At 34.4% G+C, this 18,429-nt stretch overlaps 1 protein-coding gene across 9 annotated transcripts in view; it reads right to left on the bottom strand.

Moving 5' to 3' along the window:
- The window catches only part of LOC116595781 (canalicular multispecific organic anion transporter 1-like), an 89,848-nt gene that overhangs the window by 45,447 nt on the left and 25,972 nt on the right, over window positions 1–18,429 (bottom strand). For 8 of the 9 annotated variants that reach the window (XM_032352544.1, XM_032352573.1, XM_032352554.1 and 5 more), the window contains 8 exons: window positions 13,770–14,024; window positions 11,040–11,105; window positions 8,877–9,014; window positions 6,902–7,048; window positions 5,016–5,100; window positions 4,856–4,922; window positions 4,330–4,456; window positions 198–374 (listed from right to left, as the gene is read on the bottom strand). In XM_032352544.1, the coding sequence (XP_032208435.1) occupies window positions 198–374; window positions 4,330–4,456; window positions 4,856–4,922; window positions 5,016–5,100; window positions 6,902–7,048; window positions 8,877–9,014; window positions 11,040–11,105; window positions 13,770–14,024 (1,062 nt within the window). The remainder of the gene's footprint in view (window positions 1–197; window positions 375–4,329; window positions 4,457–4,855; window positions 4,923–5,015; window positions 5,101–6,901; window positions 7,049–8,876; window positions 9,015–11,039; window positions 11,106–13,769; window positions 14,025–18,429) is intronic. The other variant, XM_032352564.1, reaches the window with a different exon arrangement.

Genomic DNA, 18,429 nt, shown 5'->3' with positions numbered 1-18,429 from the left:
TGTTTTCCAAATAGTCAATTACAGATAATTATTTGTCCTTAATATTGCCATCTCTTTCATAGGAATTCTGTAATGATTTTTAAAAAATTATAGTTGTGTGTGGCTCTCCAGGACCTCAGGAAAAAGACTATAAATATTTTATTAGCATGGCTGAATGGAGTTTTATTCTTGCATATGATAAATTATATTTTCCTTACTCTTTCTCCAATCTCAGTTTGATCTCCATTTGGTAACTGCTCCAAATCAGGAAGGAGAGCACAGGCTTCCAATACTCGCTCATAAAACTGCTTCTGCATGATGGAGCCAAAGAGAATGTTTTCTTGTAAAATGCAATTCTGAATCCAGGCCTGCTGGGCAACATAAGCCACAGAACCCTAAAAAGGGAAGAAATAAAAGAGATGCTCCTAACAAGGAAAAAGAAAAAGATGCATGTACCACATTAAAGGAACATATTCAGTCCATGGTTTTGCTTTCTTTAACTTTAAACTGAATTTCTTTAAAAAAAAAAAAACAAACAAAAAACTAGGTTATTTCTTAAATGTAACTATATCCTCTTGACATTTTAATTTTATATATGTTTGTTAGAGGCCTCTTTAAATGAGTTACTTTGTGCTTATTTGTTTTCACTGTAGTTTCTATCAAAGTTATCTGCCTCTGGTAGAGTTTTCTGGAAGTAGAGGCTGAGTGTATTAGTTAGCTCCAGCTGCTGTAACAAGAGACCACAGACTAGCTTGCTTTAAACAACAGAAATTTCTTTTCTCACAGTTCTGGAGATTGGAAGTCTGACAAGTTGTCAGCAAGGTTGGTTTCTTCTGAGGCCTATCTCCTTCTGCTTGCTGATGACTGTCTTTTCTTGAGTCTCCACATGGCCCTCCCTTTGTGAGGGTGTATGTGTCTTAATTTCTTCTTCTCTTAAGAACATCAGTCATATTGGGTTAAGGCCCACCTTATTATATTTTAACTTAATTACCTCTTTAAAGACTCTATCTCCAAATACAGTCACATTCTTGGGATTAGGACTTTAACACATGAATTTGGGGGGAAACACAGTCCAGTACATAACACTGAGCCTGGAGTGTGAGTTTTTTATTTGGGATCAGTTCTGGGGGAAGGAAAAAGGGTAGGAGGATTGGGTGGATGAAGAAGTCATACCATAATCCAGATCCAACAAAGCTTTGACCAACCCTCTAGACAGACAGAGAGTATCACCCATCAGAACTGTTCCATGTTACTGTAAATTGGCCTGGCTTTCTGCTGTGTGGCCTCAGCCAGGCTGTTCTCATCAGGCCAACACTGAAGGAGCTGACTTGCTGCATGAACTCCCACGGCTGGGAGGCAAGCCCTTTCTAGATGGGGTATTTGGGTGGCACATCTCTATTTCCACATACTCACTGTTCCTAAGCTCATTTTCTGATGATTTTATAACTCAAATGACTCCTGAATATATGGCACTCTATGGTATAACATATCCTTTTAAGTGACCCTTCTTTTCTTAGAAAGGACCTACAGTATTTGAACTAGAGTCTTACCTTTCAGTCTGCCCCATGGACTCTACCTACACATTGATTTTAGAGAATTTATTTTAACTACTGTGCATTGTATAACAATACAAGACACTTAAAGTACTTTTTGACCTATGACCCTATGGATATGTATGTAACTATTAGCCTTTTGATTTCTTCAGATACTTTAAAGATCAACTTTTAATTCATATCCCAAACAATATAATTCTGACCTGACTTGATTTTGAACACAAAAGTAATTGCTCTTGAATTGCTTTACCTAGTGAATAACCTTTTATTAAAATAGTATTAAATCAATTCTCAAGTGATAGAGATTTTGAACACTTACATATTTAGCAAGATAAGGGGAACAGAGGAAGAACAACAGAAGAAAGACTGGAGAACAGGAAAAATGGTGCAAAATATAAAACAGAAACGAAATACTACATTGAGAAGTACAGACTTGATGTGTTGGTATGAATGGAGCTGAAGAAGAGTTGATCCATTGTCACAGAGGTACAAATTTTTCCTTTAATTTTTAGAGTAATTATTACTTCAATTTCATATACAAATGACAATGTGTTAAATGTGTTTTTGTTTCATTTTATTCTTGATAATGAAACCATAATAGAAGTTTTGCTAATTCAAAAACTATCTTCCAATCTCTAATGTTCCTGATGGACTGAATACTGAAAACTGCATGAATGGTGCCTGGTGTGAACCTTTGATATTGAGAACGAGGAGACTGAAGGCTGAATGTTGTGATATGATATGCTTCAAAAAAATGCTCACATGAAACGCTGAAGAACAGAAAGATAAAACATGAAAGCACCTTGTAAATACTAAGTTTTAATTTTGTTGTTGTTATTATTAAATTAGGGAGGATAAGAATGACAGTTATAAATTAAGGATTAAAAATGTTTTTAGGGGTGCCTGGGTGGCCCAATTGGTTAAGCATCTGACTCAGGGTTTCGGCTTGGGTCATGATCTCCTGGTTGTGAGACTGAGCCTTAAGACGGTCTCTACACTGGACAAGGAATCTGCTTAAGATTCTCAAGATTCTCTCTCTTCCTCTCCTTCTGCCTCTCCCCTGTCCTTCTCTCCCTCTCTTAAAAAAAAAAAAAAAAAAAAAAAAAAAAAAAAAAAAAAAAAAATGGTGGGAAATAATTCAGAGTGTGACACCTCATACCCTGCCATTGCTCCAGACCAAAGAACTTCCTGAAGGATGAAACTGTCCATTACACTGACAGATAATATCCTCTCTCTTCCACAACTCTTGCTTAATATACACAAAGGGTGTCCTCTCTGTCTTGTGACTAGTAACTGCATTGTTAGGATTTTTTGCATCACTATGAACAGTTTCTTAATTTCAAACCCTCAAAGGCATCAGAAATAGTCTTTAAATCTTACCATGAGAGCTTTAACAATCATAATAAAGATAACAATAACCATAAAAATTCACAGGGAGCTAGCTGACTCTGTGCCAAGAGCCAGGCTAGGTTTTTGGACATTAATGCATTAGATGAAATCCAGAATTGATATTGTTTTTATCTTGATCAATTCCTAATTATTTTTCAAGATCAAGTGAAAGGCTACCATCTCTCTAATAATTTTTCTAACTCTTCAGTTTGTTGCTTTTTTTAATACTTTGATTCATTTTTTTTATATCTGATTTAAACATTTATCATAATTGATTTTAGTATTCCCCTCACTAGATTATAAACTGTAAAAAGATGGGGTATATCATATTCATGCCTGTTTCCCTGGTACTAAGGTCAGCCACCTAGTATGTGTGCAATAATTGCTCGGTAAAAATAGCTGAAGGCACTCAATAAACGAAAATAACGTCAATTGGACAATCATATTTTTAAAGGATACTCACTGGTCTAAGAGAAGTTACAGTCATCTTCAACTATAGACAAATGACTGACTATAATCATTATGAAGAATAGAATGGTACAAAGACAGTACACCTAAGGTGAAAAAGTCCTGTTATTCATTACCTATAATCTTATCAGAAAAAGTCCCAGATACCATAGTTGATTCTAAAATAAGTAACAGTAATGCTAAAAGAGAAAAGAAAAAAGGACTGACCATTAGAGGATTGGAATCAGGAAAGAGATAAGGATAAGATAAGGATAAAACTGTGAAGAAACTGGCCTAACATCCATAGAATTTTTACCATCTTGTCAGAAAGGAGGTGGGATTAGGTTAGTAGTTTACCTAAGAGCTAGTTAAATCTAAGGAAAAACTCATTAGTCTAGTGTTTCAAAAAAACAACAGCTGATTAAGAACTTGTAGAATTCTTATTTCTATTCACTTTTAAGAACAGAACAAAAGGCTTGGAGTAGTCCTCTATAGTCCAAGGGCTGAAATTTAGAAGTATTTAAAAATAATATTACTGGTTTTCTGATATTTTTTCTGGGTCAGAGATCCTATCCCTGAGCAACTATAAGTCTTCTTAGAAATGTGGCTGTAATTACTTAGGCAACTTTGCAATGAATGATAATTAGAAACCAAATCAAATTAAAATATAAATCATATTAGTTTCTCTATAATTGGCTGCAATTCAGTTAATATCATCAAACAATTACCATAAGCATTCAAACATGATTCACTAAAGTATTTGGAGGACAGAATGCTGTTACTAATCCATCCAGAGCTAATCAATTTTTTGTGGAAATTGAAATGTTTGCTACAAACTAGAAATGCCCATTAAATACTTGCATCTTCAATTTGATTTGATAAATTCTTATTGATGCTAACCATGTGCTGGCCATAGTCTATTACACTAGGAGATGTGGAATGAAAGCATTGTTGGCTTTACCTTTCTTTGAACAACTCCTGTAAGTTTCTCCATTTCCCCCAGAATGGCAGAAAGCACAGATGATTTTCCAGATCCCACTGGCCCTACAACAGCCACTAAAGCTCCTTCTGGAATCTTTATGTTCAAGCTGCATGACAAGAAAAGGACAGAGATGATGCAGGAAGTTCTTGTTACATTTTTAATGGTTTTTTCCCAGATAAGTCAGAGCACTGAGGATCATCCTTGAGATTGCCGCTATTCAAATGATACTACATTATTCTAGTAATACCCAACCTTCCAAAATACAAACAACAAATGCTGCAGTGGAAACAGAGGAAATGAATAGAAAACAAGAGAGTTAAAGAAAAAAAATCCATAAAAATAGAAGGTATCTTGAGAGGTTTAAAAAAAAAATAACAACCTTGTAAATTTTAATTTAATATTGTCATCTTCTCCTTTAAAAATGCTAAGAAATAAAAATATGGAACACTATAGAATTAAATGCTAAAAAAATTTTGTTTTTAATTTTTCCCAAACTATGACTTACTTTTTTAGTACTGGAACCCCTGTTTTATCCCAGGAGAAGGAAGCATTTGTAAAACCAATGGCATGATCTGAGAAGAACAATAAATACAATGGTGCATTGTAGAGTCAATGATTTTCAACCTGGAAGTCAAATAAATATTGAATGCAGAGGAAATACTGACCTCCTATATAGTTTGTTTCAATATTTTGAGGATGAAGCTCTTCAGTGTTGAGAAAGTCTTCCAAACGATCCAATGATACTCTTGTCTATCAAAATAAACACAGATGGAATTTATTTGGGGGTCAAGTAGAACTTCAATTAGAAAGACTTGCAGCATGATTAAAAATCTGCGATGCAAATTGAAGACAGTGATATAAATATTCAGCAAGCATAGCTTGAATTGTTCTAATGTTTATAAATAATTTCATTCCTGAAAGAAAAGAACGGCTTCAAGAATCAAAGATCAAAACAGATGTCATTTATGCAGGAAGGTATGAGAAAAAAGAAACAAAAATTCCTCCTTAACACTCTAGTAAAGACATAATAACTAATTAATAATTATAGAAAGATTAGTTTTTAAACACAACATCAGAATTGTTGAATGAATTCAGCTTCTGAATATTAAACAATAGCTTTGGCAATAATAACACCGAGTTTCAGTAAAATAGTTACAAAAGTGCTTAGCTACAATTAGGATAAAATAAGATCAATTTTGTTTTCCTGAAACTGACTTACAAGAAATCTCTAGTGCATTTTTATTCACTCAATGCTAGAAGACATCTATTGTTAGTGAATAAGATGTAACTGGGCCATGGTTTGTTTACCAAGTGCATCATAGTAGTATGCAGGACTCATTCTCTTTCTTTCCTTTCCTTCTCTTTCTTTCTCTTGATAATTGCTCTCTGTATTTATTTAGTGAAGGCAGAAGTGTACCATTAGGAGTTGGAGAACACTTTGAGATACCAGACCTTTAGCTAGATTCTAATTTCAAAAGCAAAACAAAACTTACTCTAAGAATGGCATCTTTCTTACAAGAAGAACGCTACAAAACAAGTGTTGTTACAAGCATCACATCAACAGTACTTCTATGCCCTCTGTTGGTCATTACTAGTAAAAGGACAACAACAAAAAAGGTATCCTGTAACAAAGGTGGATTATTTGGTATTCCCTACCTAATTAATTCTTTATTCAAATAATATGCTATTATTACTACTATAATTTCAATATAATTAATACAATTTAATATCATTATTACTATTATAGTTACCATGAAGTAACTATAAGTTACTATTTATTCAAATAACATAAAAGTTTTAAAGGCAAAGTCCTTAATCAAAGAACTGGTTCTAATAAGCCAAGCTGCACTTTGTTTATGAACTCAGACTTGAGAAAAAGGATCAGCAGCAGACACCAGGCAATCCAAACCAGACATTCAAAAAATTTTAACAGGAAATAGCAGGACAGAGGATTCAAGGAACTCACTTCTTCATATTCCCTGTGGTTTTAGCAGCTTTCTCCTCATTATAGTATTCCAAGCGTCTCCAGAGACTGGAGATTACAGTGAAGGTAGGCTGAACCAAATACCTCATACAAGGCTGGTTGGCAGACTCGTATTAGCCACGCACGGGTCTCCCTGCTTTATTCATTCAGTGCAGAGGAAATGCTGCTGAACCTTGGGAAAACATTCATATCCAGTTCCACGCACAGCACCTCACTAAACATTTTTCAACTGAAAACAGACAATGAGCCTTCTGCTGGCACAGCATCTGACACCAGTTTTAAAAAGCTAAATAACAGAAATGAACACTTCGCAAAGAAAACGATATCCTATATTGAGATACTTAAAAGTCATTTTGATAGGAAAAAAGCATAGGCAGAGAAGACATGTCTCCTTCCATTCTTTAAAGCTTTCTATTACTCCTTAATGCAGGGAGATTAATTTTGAAAACAGCGTGAAACTACCACAAAAAGCAAAATAAATAATGAAAAAAAGAAAGAGAGAAAATGTGTAAAACCATAGACTCCAGTGGATGAATGATTCTTAGTTTAAACATATTTCGGACGTACCTGGACTACGGCTGAGATCACCACTGGTAAATCAAACAAAGGAAGCCTCAAAATATTAAACAAAGACATAGATGTAAACACTTTGGTGGCTGTTAAAATATTTCCTTCATCCAATAAGAAATAGATGCCAAATGTTGCCAGGGACACCTGAAAAATAGAGACATGTTCCTTCCTTCAATTACTCAATGCTAAGAACAGCATGAGTTCAGGTTCCAAAAATAGGGAAAAAAAATTTAAAACCTGTTTTATTGTTGTTTAAAAAAAATTCAGTGTCATCCAGTGTGATTGCTGAAGAATATAAAATAAACGGTCAGCACACTAAGATACACAGATCGTATAATTATATATCTTAGACCATGGTATCCTTGGGACCATGCAGTCCAGCTCCCTTCTGTAAGACAGTACGTTCTTAACTAGAGTCACCCCTCCCATTTAAGTTGTATACTACTGGAAGTCTGGGTGGCTCAGTTGGTTAGACATCTGCCTTCAGCTCAGGTCATGATTCTAGGGTTCTGGGATCAAGTCCTGCCTCAGGCTCCTTGCTCAATGAAGGGTCTGCCTCTCCCTCTGCCTTTCACTTACCTTGCTTGCTCTCTCTCTCTCTGAGAAATAAATTTAAAAATAAAATAAAATGTATACAAATTGACCTTTTTTTCCAAGATGGAGTATTACGTAAATTTACTTTCCAGTGGTATGTGTATATTCTGATTCATATGTAGTGGCTATACTTTCTGTGAGTCATAAAATTAACTGAAGAAAGTATGAGTAACTTATGGTCCATACCATTTATATTTACTCTTGTTAAGTTTCATTTAGAAAAGGCAGAAAAGTGCATATATGCATGAGAAGGTACTGACTATCACGTACCTAAGACTTATCTTAAGCAAAATCTTCTTGGACATTTTTACCAAAGAATTCCAAATGTAAATATTGCTTTTATTTTCATAATACCAACATATATTTTTAAATAAAAAATGACAATATTTTAACTTACCAATGAAAGAGACAGATAGAATTTCTCCTGACTCTCTGACCGTCAGGAATGGTAACTTTAATTAAATCTGATGCTTCAGTTCTATGTGGTTTCATTACCCTTTGGCTTTTACTCATTGCTTTATACCTCAAAGCAATTTATACCCTAGTTTATGTATCATGGGACTCCTAATGTGTACATGGTATGATAGAGAATGGCCTCCATTCGTATCAATTTGCCTCCAAATACTAATTCTATAACTTTGAGGATGTATCCCAAACTAGCATGGACCTCCACTTCCTTTTCTGAAATGAGAAAAGTGAGGCCTTGTTATTGCAAGAATGAAATATGGCAATCTCTATAGCTTATCTGACATGCAGGAGTAACATTCAATAAATGTTTATTCTCTTCCCAACTCCATATAGTGTGTGTTGGGTTTTGCTTAAAAGGGATTAATCATACAAATCAAGATATTCTAGAGCTGAAACAAAACTCTGGAATGCAGGTTATATGGTTTAAGAATAGAATAGCATAGGGGCGCCCAGGTGGCTCAGTGGGTGAAGCTTCTGCCTTCAGCTTGGGTCATGATCTCAGGGTCCTGGGAATGAGCCCTGCATCGGGCTCTCTGCTCAGTTGGGAGCCTGCTTCCTCCTCTCTCTCTGCCTGCCTCTCTGCCTACTTGTGATCGCTCTCTCTGTCAAATAAATAAACAAAATCTTAAAAAAAAATAAGAATAGAATAGCATATGTTTGAGCTGTGAGACATTTACAAAGAAGTAAAATTTTATTATTTGAAAAAAATACAGACCAATGAGAAAGCACATATTTTCCCCTTCTTTAAAACTTCCATTCCCTAATCTACATAAATCAATGACTGCATTTCTTGAAAATTTTATTTCAAATATAGAACATTTCACTTTGGACACCTTAATTCCAGGTAACTTGGAGGTGAATCTACAAATCGAATTTGAAAATCAAAATGGGAAATATTATATACACTCACCAAGAATGGAATGCAAGTTAATGTCAGCATAGAAAATACAGCAAGATACCCAGCTGATTTTTGTACTTCCAATTCCTGTTCTCGAATTTTAATAATCTTCTTTTGATAGGAAGATTCCCATGCATAAAGCTTGAGAATCTGTAAAGGAATCAGGCAATGACTATTTGATAATCAATATCATAGAAGAAATAAAAATATGCATACATGCAAATATACACAGCCTACCCCCTCCACATATGCAATTGTAAAAGTTAAAAAAAAAAAAAAGCTGGTAAACTCATAAAGTAAAATGCCCCTATTTTTAGCTGAGTCAAAATATTTTCTTGAATTGTGATTTTTTGGGGGAGGTAGTGGCTGGAAGAAGAAAATCACCATCTCTCTCTAGCCTTAGGTCCTTCTTACCCACCAATAGCTTATTCTTGAGTCAGACTTTGGCAACATCCCAGCTCTTGGCATAAGCTCCACAGCACATTCTGTTTAGCTTAATCTTGGTACTTTTCCTGCTGGTCCAACTCTCACTTCAATCCACTCCTCATTTCTTAATAGCTACGCTCTTCTCCCTGGACTCCCAGTTTCTTGGAAACTGATGGCATGGGACTTGAAGCCATTTTTCAGAAAGATGACTGGTGTTTTGAGATTGTAAATTGGAATATAAATAATTTACTTTCTGTTCCTCTGGAGAACCCTAAAAATCTCTCACTGGCACTGTGAACTTAGACATGACACTTAATTGCACAGAGACTTGGTTTCCTTGTATGAAAAATGAGAATGAGAAATTTTTTTCTTGGGGTTTATAAGAATTATATGAGGAAACAGATATAAGTAGAGTGTATGATCCATAGAAAATGTTCACTAAATGGTAGTGTAGCTACCATCATTATCAGAGAGAGGCCATGGCGTCTGTTATCCTTACCCCAGGGATACTGACCGCCCACACCTTTAAACTATGCTATACTTTCAACTTGCCTATACTTGGTCCTCTACCAGTATTCTCGTTAGTCACTACTAGGACTGCGATTTCAAATTTTAGACTTTGCTCAAATCTTCAGGAGATGTTCTTTATTTTATCTACACTGTCCTAGTCTTACTAATAACATAAATTTCCTTTTAAGAATATCAGTATTTAAAACCTATACACATACACTGCTGTACTTTTTATGAATACAGGGGTTATCAGTTAATCCACTGAGAGGTCCAAGATTCATTTGGATCACATTACTTTGGGAATGTCTGACCTTAATCACATAATCTCAGTTATTCAATAATTTAATCTGAGTTAAATTTCAGAGCTACTTAAGGCTATTCTTAATTTCAGATAAATAAATGAATATTAGTCTCTTTTCAGGGTATCTTTTATCTAACAATATCTTTCACTTTAGTAATTTTCAATGTTGTAAAAGTTCTACACGGCACAATACAGCATAATTTTTATTGATTCCTAAAGTGAATCAATGTGTACATATCATGGGCATATCCTATGTTTACAGTGGTAGATGCACCAGACGGAGGAAAATTTCCTATGAAACTATCAGTTCCAGAAGGAAATTCTATGTGGGCTTTGTAAATTTTGCCCTTTAGGAAAACTGTTAAGGCATAATCCAGATGCAACAGGATCTGAAATTGTCTATCTATCCATCTGAAAGTTCATGAGTTTGGTTTCACTGTTTTATCATAGAGAAAATATTTATGGCATGGGGCGTAACTTCCTTATGGAACAAGTAACTTCCTTATAATGTACCTTTTGCAGAATAACATTTGTATGATCATTTCTATTCCACATAAAAGAACCTGAATGACATGTCATCCTTTCCCGCATATAAACCTGCCTTCACACTGAGGATGACATTATTGCCACTCGCCTGCTTCATTCCATCTCTTCTACCCAATCCCTTCAAACAAGCCATTTTTTGTGTCTCTTGGGATATTTGTGTTCACTTTTTGGGTGAGAAACAAAAAGAAAAAACCTGCATTTTATTTGGTTTTATTTAAATACTATTTTAGCAGTAAGAATTCCTATACATCTGAAATCTGAAATACTCTGCCAATAATTTTCTATACAATTATATAATTACTTTGATATTAAGAATGATAAAAAATTCATTTATTGACTAACATTGCTATATTCTAAATAGTGAAATTAAAGTCATATTCCTTGTATATTACCTTAATTCCGTGTAAGATTTCATTGAGTAGTTTTATCTGTTTATCTTTGTTCTTCGTTTGGCTTTTCTATTTAAGGGAATAAAATAATAGCATATTCGAGAAGGTTGCTAATAATTTAACTTACATGGCCACAGCTATTTAAAAAACACAGTCTATTTTTTCCATTTTATATAATATTTAGTTGAAAATCAACTTAAAATATTCATATATTATTTTACTGATAATGTTAAAAATTAGTTATAAATAGATATTTTAAAACCTAAAAGTAGTCAGCAGTAGATATACGCAAGGTGTACATTTCACAAAATAGCACAAAATATAGTATTTAGATGTAATTTGTTTAAAATTGAATAATAAAATAATATCCATCTTCTATTAATGGGATAAAATTCCCCAAACTCTATCAATTGTTTACATATAAAATACATATATATCATAACAGAAGTATCACAGGAATAAAAATAAAGATCTGTATATTGTACATACACTATCTTGAGTATTAATACTTGTGATTAAAATGTGTATTTTCAGACTCCTGGGTGGCTCAGTCAGTTAAACATCTGCCTTTGGCTCAGGTCATGATCCCAGGGTCCTGGAATCAAGTCCCGCATTGGGCTCCTTGCTCAGCAGGGAGCCTGCTTCTCCCACTGTCTGCGCCCTCTCTCTCTCTCTCTCTCTCACAAGTAAATAAAAAAAAGTCTTTTAAAAAGATGTGTTTTTTTTAATACTTGCTCTTTTTTGGCAAAGCTTATGTAATTACTGTATATTTATTCAAATGTTTAACATTTATATTATTTTATCCTTATTATTGCTTGGATATCGCTTCTTAAAGGTTTCTTCTAATAATACTGTCACAATTATGATATAAATAATCATAAGTACAATATTTGTATATCTAACAAAGTACACATTTACACGTTAACATCCGTAATATTGTTTGCATGATTAAAGACCTATTTTCTGCTTGGCATATTTGTACATAATATTGTACTCTTTGAAAGTTTTAGGCCTCTACATTAAGGTCCCCCAAATCTATTTCTAGTCCTAAATATCTGAATTTAAATTATTTAAAATATAAAATTTTTTAAAAAACTAGCTTAAAAGTATTTATTAAAATTATAAACAAGCTTGTTATTCTAAACACTAGTGTTTAGATGGTTCATAATTACTTCATAGTTACATGGTATTTTCTGATTCTCATCTTTAAAGACTAGTTATCTTTTTGATAATTATTTGGTAATTAATCTGAATTTTAAAAATTCATAAAAATATAAAAGAAGGTGTAAATCCTCATCACCTCAATGTATTAATGTAATAAGTGAAAAATCTCCCTTCCTTCCATCTAATTCTACTTTCTAGGTAACATTTATTTATTTATTTATTTAAATGTAGGTTCCATGCTGAATCAATGCCCCTGAGATCAAGAGCTGGCGACCTAACCAACTGAGCTACCCAAGCACCCTTATAGGTAGCTATTCTTCAAAGACTGCTGTATCTCTAGATTCTTTCTATGCATATACAAATTCATTCATATCTGTATAACTTCATTTATACATCCCTATCATACCCACATGCATTGGCATATTCACATTTTTTTTTTGTTTTTTGTTTTTGTTTTTTTTTAAGATTTATTTATTTATTTATTTGACAGATCACAAGTAGGCAGAGAGGCAGGCAGAGAGAGAGAGAGGAGGAGGAGGAAGCAGGCTCCCTGCTGAGCAGAGAGCCTGATATGGGGCTTGATCCCAGGACTCTGGGATCGTGACCTGAGCTGAAAGCAGAGGCTTTAACCCACTGAGCCACCCAGGTGCCCCGGCATATTCACATTTTAAAAACTGGGTTAAGGATAGTTATATACCTATGTGCATAATATACACATATACATACATACACATGTGTTTCTTTCTTTTTTCCCCTAATATCTGATTGACATATTTCCATGTCCATATATAGATATTATTCATCTTTGATCCACTTAAAATAATAAGTGCCATAAGCAATACAGCTGCACCTGTGTCATTACTTTAACACATGAAACCATTTGTCTCTCTCCTGATGGCGTGTGTGGCTCTCCAGGGCAGGGAACTGTGTCCTGTTTCTCCACTCCTATAGTACAGCACTGTGCACGCTGTCTGGCACATGGCAGGTGTCAAAAAATGTAAGATGAACGACTGAATGTAAAGGAAGAATATTCAAATGGATTCAGTTAAGCACTTACTATCTCCTTGCTGTACGAGGTCACTCCTGGATCAGTGTAGCCCATTCTTTAGACACAATGAGCATTCGCTCACTGCCAGGCTGTGTACACACCGTTTCTTCTGCTTAGTAAGTCTTTTTCTCAGATACCCACATGGATTCCTCCCTTATCCTGCTGATATATCACTTCCTTCCTGAGGACTACACTGCCCCTGTATGTGAAATGGCGCTCTTTGTTACTCTATCGCCCTAGTCTTCTATTTCTTTGTATACAAATTAACAGCAGGCATTATCTTCTTTATTTATTTCTTCATGCCTGTCTCCTCTAATGAAAGCAGGAACTGATCAGCTCTCCTCATTGCTGGACTTTGCACAAAACAGATATCCAATCAATACTGGCTGAATGAATGAATGAATGAATGATAAATCTGGATTATTTCCACATGTACAGAATTAACTATGGTTACTGTCAACTCTAGTCAGAAAATTCAGCTTCTGTTTGACATATGTCAAAGGAGGCCATCTTTTTCTTACCTTTAGCTTTTTCACTCTAGTTGCAACTAAAGCATTTACTGGTATCACAAACACAAGGACTGCCACCCCTGCTAACACAGCTGGACCCAGCTCTTGCCAAAGAAGTGATATGGCCATTAGGATCTGAAAAGGGGCTGACCAGAGGAGACTGAGGTTTGCTGTCAAGTCCATGAGCTGCTGGGCATCTGCTGACATCAAGTTAGTAATTTCCCCAGTTGAAAACTTCTTTCGAGAAACATTAGATAGAAGGAGGGCCTGAGAAAAGAGAGGCAAAATATTTAAAGAGTTCTGTAGATGATGAGACATCTTTATCGCCAAATGATGGTAACTTTTAGTGTCAATTTTCAATACATTTAGGAAAATCTACAAGATTATTTATGTGTTAGGATTATGAAACACTGAAACATTTAAAAATGTTTTTAGATGAAGAAGATACAATTACTGATCAAAACACATAGTTCTAAACTTCACTGCATATTTGTAGAGAGTAACATTTGGATTCCCAAGCAAATATATTTATTCACCAAAACCCCTCCACAACTTGTCAATTACAAAATTGCAATCTAGCCTAGGGGTGCCTAGCCAGCTTAGTCAGAAAAGCAAAGCGACTCCTGATCTCCAGCTCATGAATTCAAGCCCCATATTAAACACAGGACTCACTAAAACAAAACAAATCTATTCTAGATTTCTGGCATTGAGGATCCCCTCCATTTGCTGCCACCCCTATAATGCTAAACCATCTAAATTTTATCAGTACAAAGTACATAAATGATTCAATAATTACCAAATGAATGCTGATGAAAAGTAGATGCTTGAAACTAGAAAGTTTAAAGATGACACTGTCCTAGTTCTCAAGAAGATTATAATTTGGTTGTGGAGTCCAGTCCCCACCACCCACATATACCTCCTACACAGGATGGTTGTAAGCATAAAAATAGTTAAGAAGGGCCATGGGAATTTGGAGAGAGAAAAATACTGGAAAGGCTTCTTGGAGCAGATGGAAATACATCTTTTCTTCCAGAGCCCAAGTCTCACTTTCTGTGCACATTATTTTAATATTTGTATATTGAATTCAATATTCCCAAGCTTAATTATTGGTAACTCTTACTAAGGTTGATCTTAGAAATTCATTTATTAAATTCTCCACCCATTTAAAATTCCCAGTGAAATGCATAAGTGAACTGTCAAAGTGGTTGAGAATTGGTATGTGTACTGGAAGCCAGGCAAAAAAGTCCATTCATATGCCAAGAATTTTAAGGAATTTCCACTACACTGATTTAAAGAGACAGAACAGAGAGGTGGAACTAACCAGAGTAAATAAGATACAGGAGGCACTCAAAGTCTGTATTTTCAATAAATGAATAAGACAAAGCCTCCCCAAAAAAGGCCCATGTGGAAAATAAGTAGTCAGGGCCTTCAGGGGACCTCTTCTGACATTCCCGAACTCAAAGCAGGAGGGCTTCATGCAAAAGGGGGAGGCCACAGGGCCCACTGGAGGGACTGCTCAGTCCTGAGACGTTCACAAGATGCAAGGATCCTCCAAGCTCTACGGGCTACTTTAGTGTCCAATCCTCATTTACATTTCTACACAGTGAATTGGAAACATTTCTGTTACTGATTAGTAAGAGCGGACAGTTGTGCTGATGATACAAGAGAATGACCACTACAGACACAAGTGAGGAAAAAGGAAAAATACTAGTCCCTATGACAGTCAAGCTTTAGCCATGCCTCCTCCAAAGGTAGCTCTTTACTCCTGATTCGTTACTGACCACCTAATGCAGCCAAGTGAAACAACGAAAATCCAAGCACGAGAACTCTCATTTCATTAAGTCTCCAACATTTCTCCAAAGATGTTCACTATTCTCTCATAAAATCCACCAGCAACTTAAAGTTATAAATAAATATACTTCTCTCATCCTTCTAGAAGGAAAAGATAAATAGTATTTAGTATATATAAAAATACTAGCAGAGAGAAGAGTTCAAAGTAGTTAAATTAGACAAGGAATCAAATGAATGACCTACTACTGAAAAAAACATATCACAAGAAACATAAATATATGGCTATCTCTTTATAATCTTTATAATGGAAGAACATGATATCCATTAAAAATGAGTAAGAACAGAAAAATTACTTCAAATTGAAAGCATAAATGTCAAATTTAAAAAAATGTAACGGAGGCAACAAATGGGTATTACAACAAATGGAATTCTTAAACTATGAGTAGATATGTCAAAAAACTTTCCCCAGAAATTAGAGAAAACATGTTTTTAAAAATGAAATGATTTTTTAAAAACACTTCAGGCATAGAGAAATTTCAAAATCACACACACACAAGATACAAATATATACACATTTATGTATACGGTACATATTATATTAATACAAATATTAATATATTTATATTTCTTTATAAATTCAGAGTAATGAATAACACAACTTCTAGAGAATGCCTAGGTTCCAGGGCCAGTTACTCTGTTTCACATCTCTTTGACTATGAGTAAGTCACTTATTGTTGAGTTTAAGTTTCCTTAAACTAAGAACACACACACAATCATTATATCTACAGCAACCTCTGTATCTACAACTGATTGTATCTATTTCTATGCACATAACAGTGCTTAAAAGAGAGTGCAACAGATACATATGTTAATATGTGTTTATTATATATGTATTATTGTTTATTAAATATGTATTTTACATATACAGAAAACACATAAAATACACACATATATTACACACATAAAACACAACACATAACATAATTTACATGCAAAGAATAAGAGGAAATAATTAAAAAAAATTAGAAATCTCAGACGTCTGGGTGGCTCAGTGGGTTACTGCCTTGGGCTGCCTTGGGCTCAGGTCATGATCTCAGGGTCCAGGCATCGAGCCCAGCATCTCAGCAGGGAGCCTGCTTCCTCCTCTCTCTCTGGCTACTTGTGATCTCTCTCTCTCTTAAATAAATAAATTAAATCTTTTTTTAAAAAAAGTAGAAATCTCTCTAAATGAAGGAAAGATTTTAAACCAAAAGCAGTCAGAAAATAGTAGTCTAATTAAAAAACAGTATACCTCCTCTTACCCTGGTGAAATCTGTAAATTTTATAATGTTAAAATTATCCTGAAAAAGAAATACTTACGAGCACCCAAACACAGAAAAATCAAAACAAGACACGTTATCCTAAAACGGTGGGGTAAGAGGTAGAGGTTGGCAGGCACTTTGTCATGTACTGAGTGAACCATATTATTACGAGTGAAGATGGGGATAGCAAGGTGGAAAGCAAAAGAGCAGAAAAACTGACAATAGTAGGAAAAAAGTTTAAAATACATACGAAAGTTTCTACTATGCATTTATTTAAATTTATGCTTAGATATAAGAATAAATGTACTTAAAAACAAAATCAAACAGATTATTTTTTTAAGATTTCATTTATTTATTTGAGAGAGAAAGAGAGAGAGCACATCAGCATACACTCGCGAAGAACCTAAACAGGGGGTGGGGCAGAGGGAGAAGCAGACCCCCCGCTGAGCAGGGAGCAGGATCAGGACCTAAGCAAAGGCAAGCCCTTACAGGACTGAGCCACCCAGGCTCCCCCTCAAATTGATTAAATACAAAAAAAGAATCATAAAGAAATCATATAACAATGTATTTTCTCAATATGTTTTATCATGATATATTATGAAGCACTAGGTATTATACGTAAACAATGAATCTTGGAACACTACATCAAAAACTAATGACGTTCTGTATGGTGACTAATATAATAAAAATTTTAAAAATGAAGTAAATAATAAATTATAAAACAGTGTATTACAAATATATATGTATGCAGGTAAAATAAATGTTAGGAGAAAAATACACCAATGCTTATCTTTGCAATCTAGAATTATGAATGGTTGTCATTTTCTCTTTCCTATTTTATATATTACGCATATTTTCTGCAATATACAAGAGAAAATTTGCCTTAAAAATTAATTGTTTTCAAAATATTAAGGAAAAGACTAAAGAGCACTATATAACTGGATTTTGTTCTGCATGGCATTTTTAACATCAAGAGCACTGATTTCTCTTTCAGTATTTTTGACTGCCAAACAAACTTTTATGTTTCTGTAAAATTCACAAGCCATGAAAGGGAATTTTGTTACTGCTTATTGCTAAATTATACAATCTAAACTGCCTCTTTGTTATATGAAACAATTTGGAAAAATATTGTAATATGACAGCACAATTATACTGGATGATGCAACATGTTCTAGAATTGTCTGGTAAAAAGTATTTAAAAAGATAAAAGAAAGCCAAAGTGAGGTAAAGAGAAAACCAATGGTAAAATCTAAAACCATATAAAAAGTTGGGAGTTTATAAATACTCTTCAATCAAAATGATAATTAATCAATTTTCATTTACAATTACATTTTAATCGTAATCACTTTCACAAAATTCTGTTATTTTTAAATTCCATACAATTTTGAGATTTCTTTTCTACAATATTTTCTTTAACTAGTCTACAGACACACACACACACACACACACACACACACACACACACAGCACAACGATGTGATTTCTCACTTCCTGAAATTTCATTGATTTCATTTGCTGAATTATACTCTAACAAGACCCGGATGAACCAGATAAGGCTCCAGCCTCAAAAACCTCTCTTG

The sequence above is a fragment of the Mustela erminea genome, chromosome 1 (assembly GCF_009829155.1).
Source record: "Mustela erminea isolate mMusErm1 chromosome 1, mMusErm1.Pri, whole genome shotgun sequence".
Taxonomy (NCBI): Eukaryota; Metazoa; Chordata; class Mammalia; order Carnivora; family Mustelidae; genus Mustela; species Mustela erminea.
Note: the sequence above shows the minus strand (reverse complement) of the source record. Positions and strands in the feature narration are given on the sequence as shown.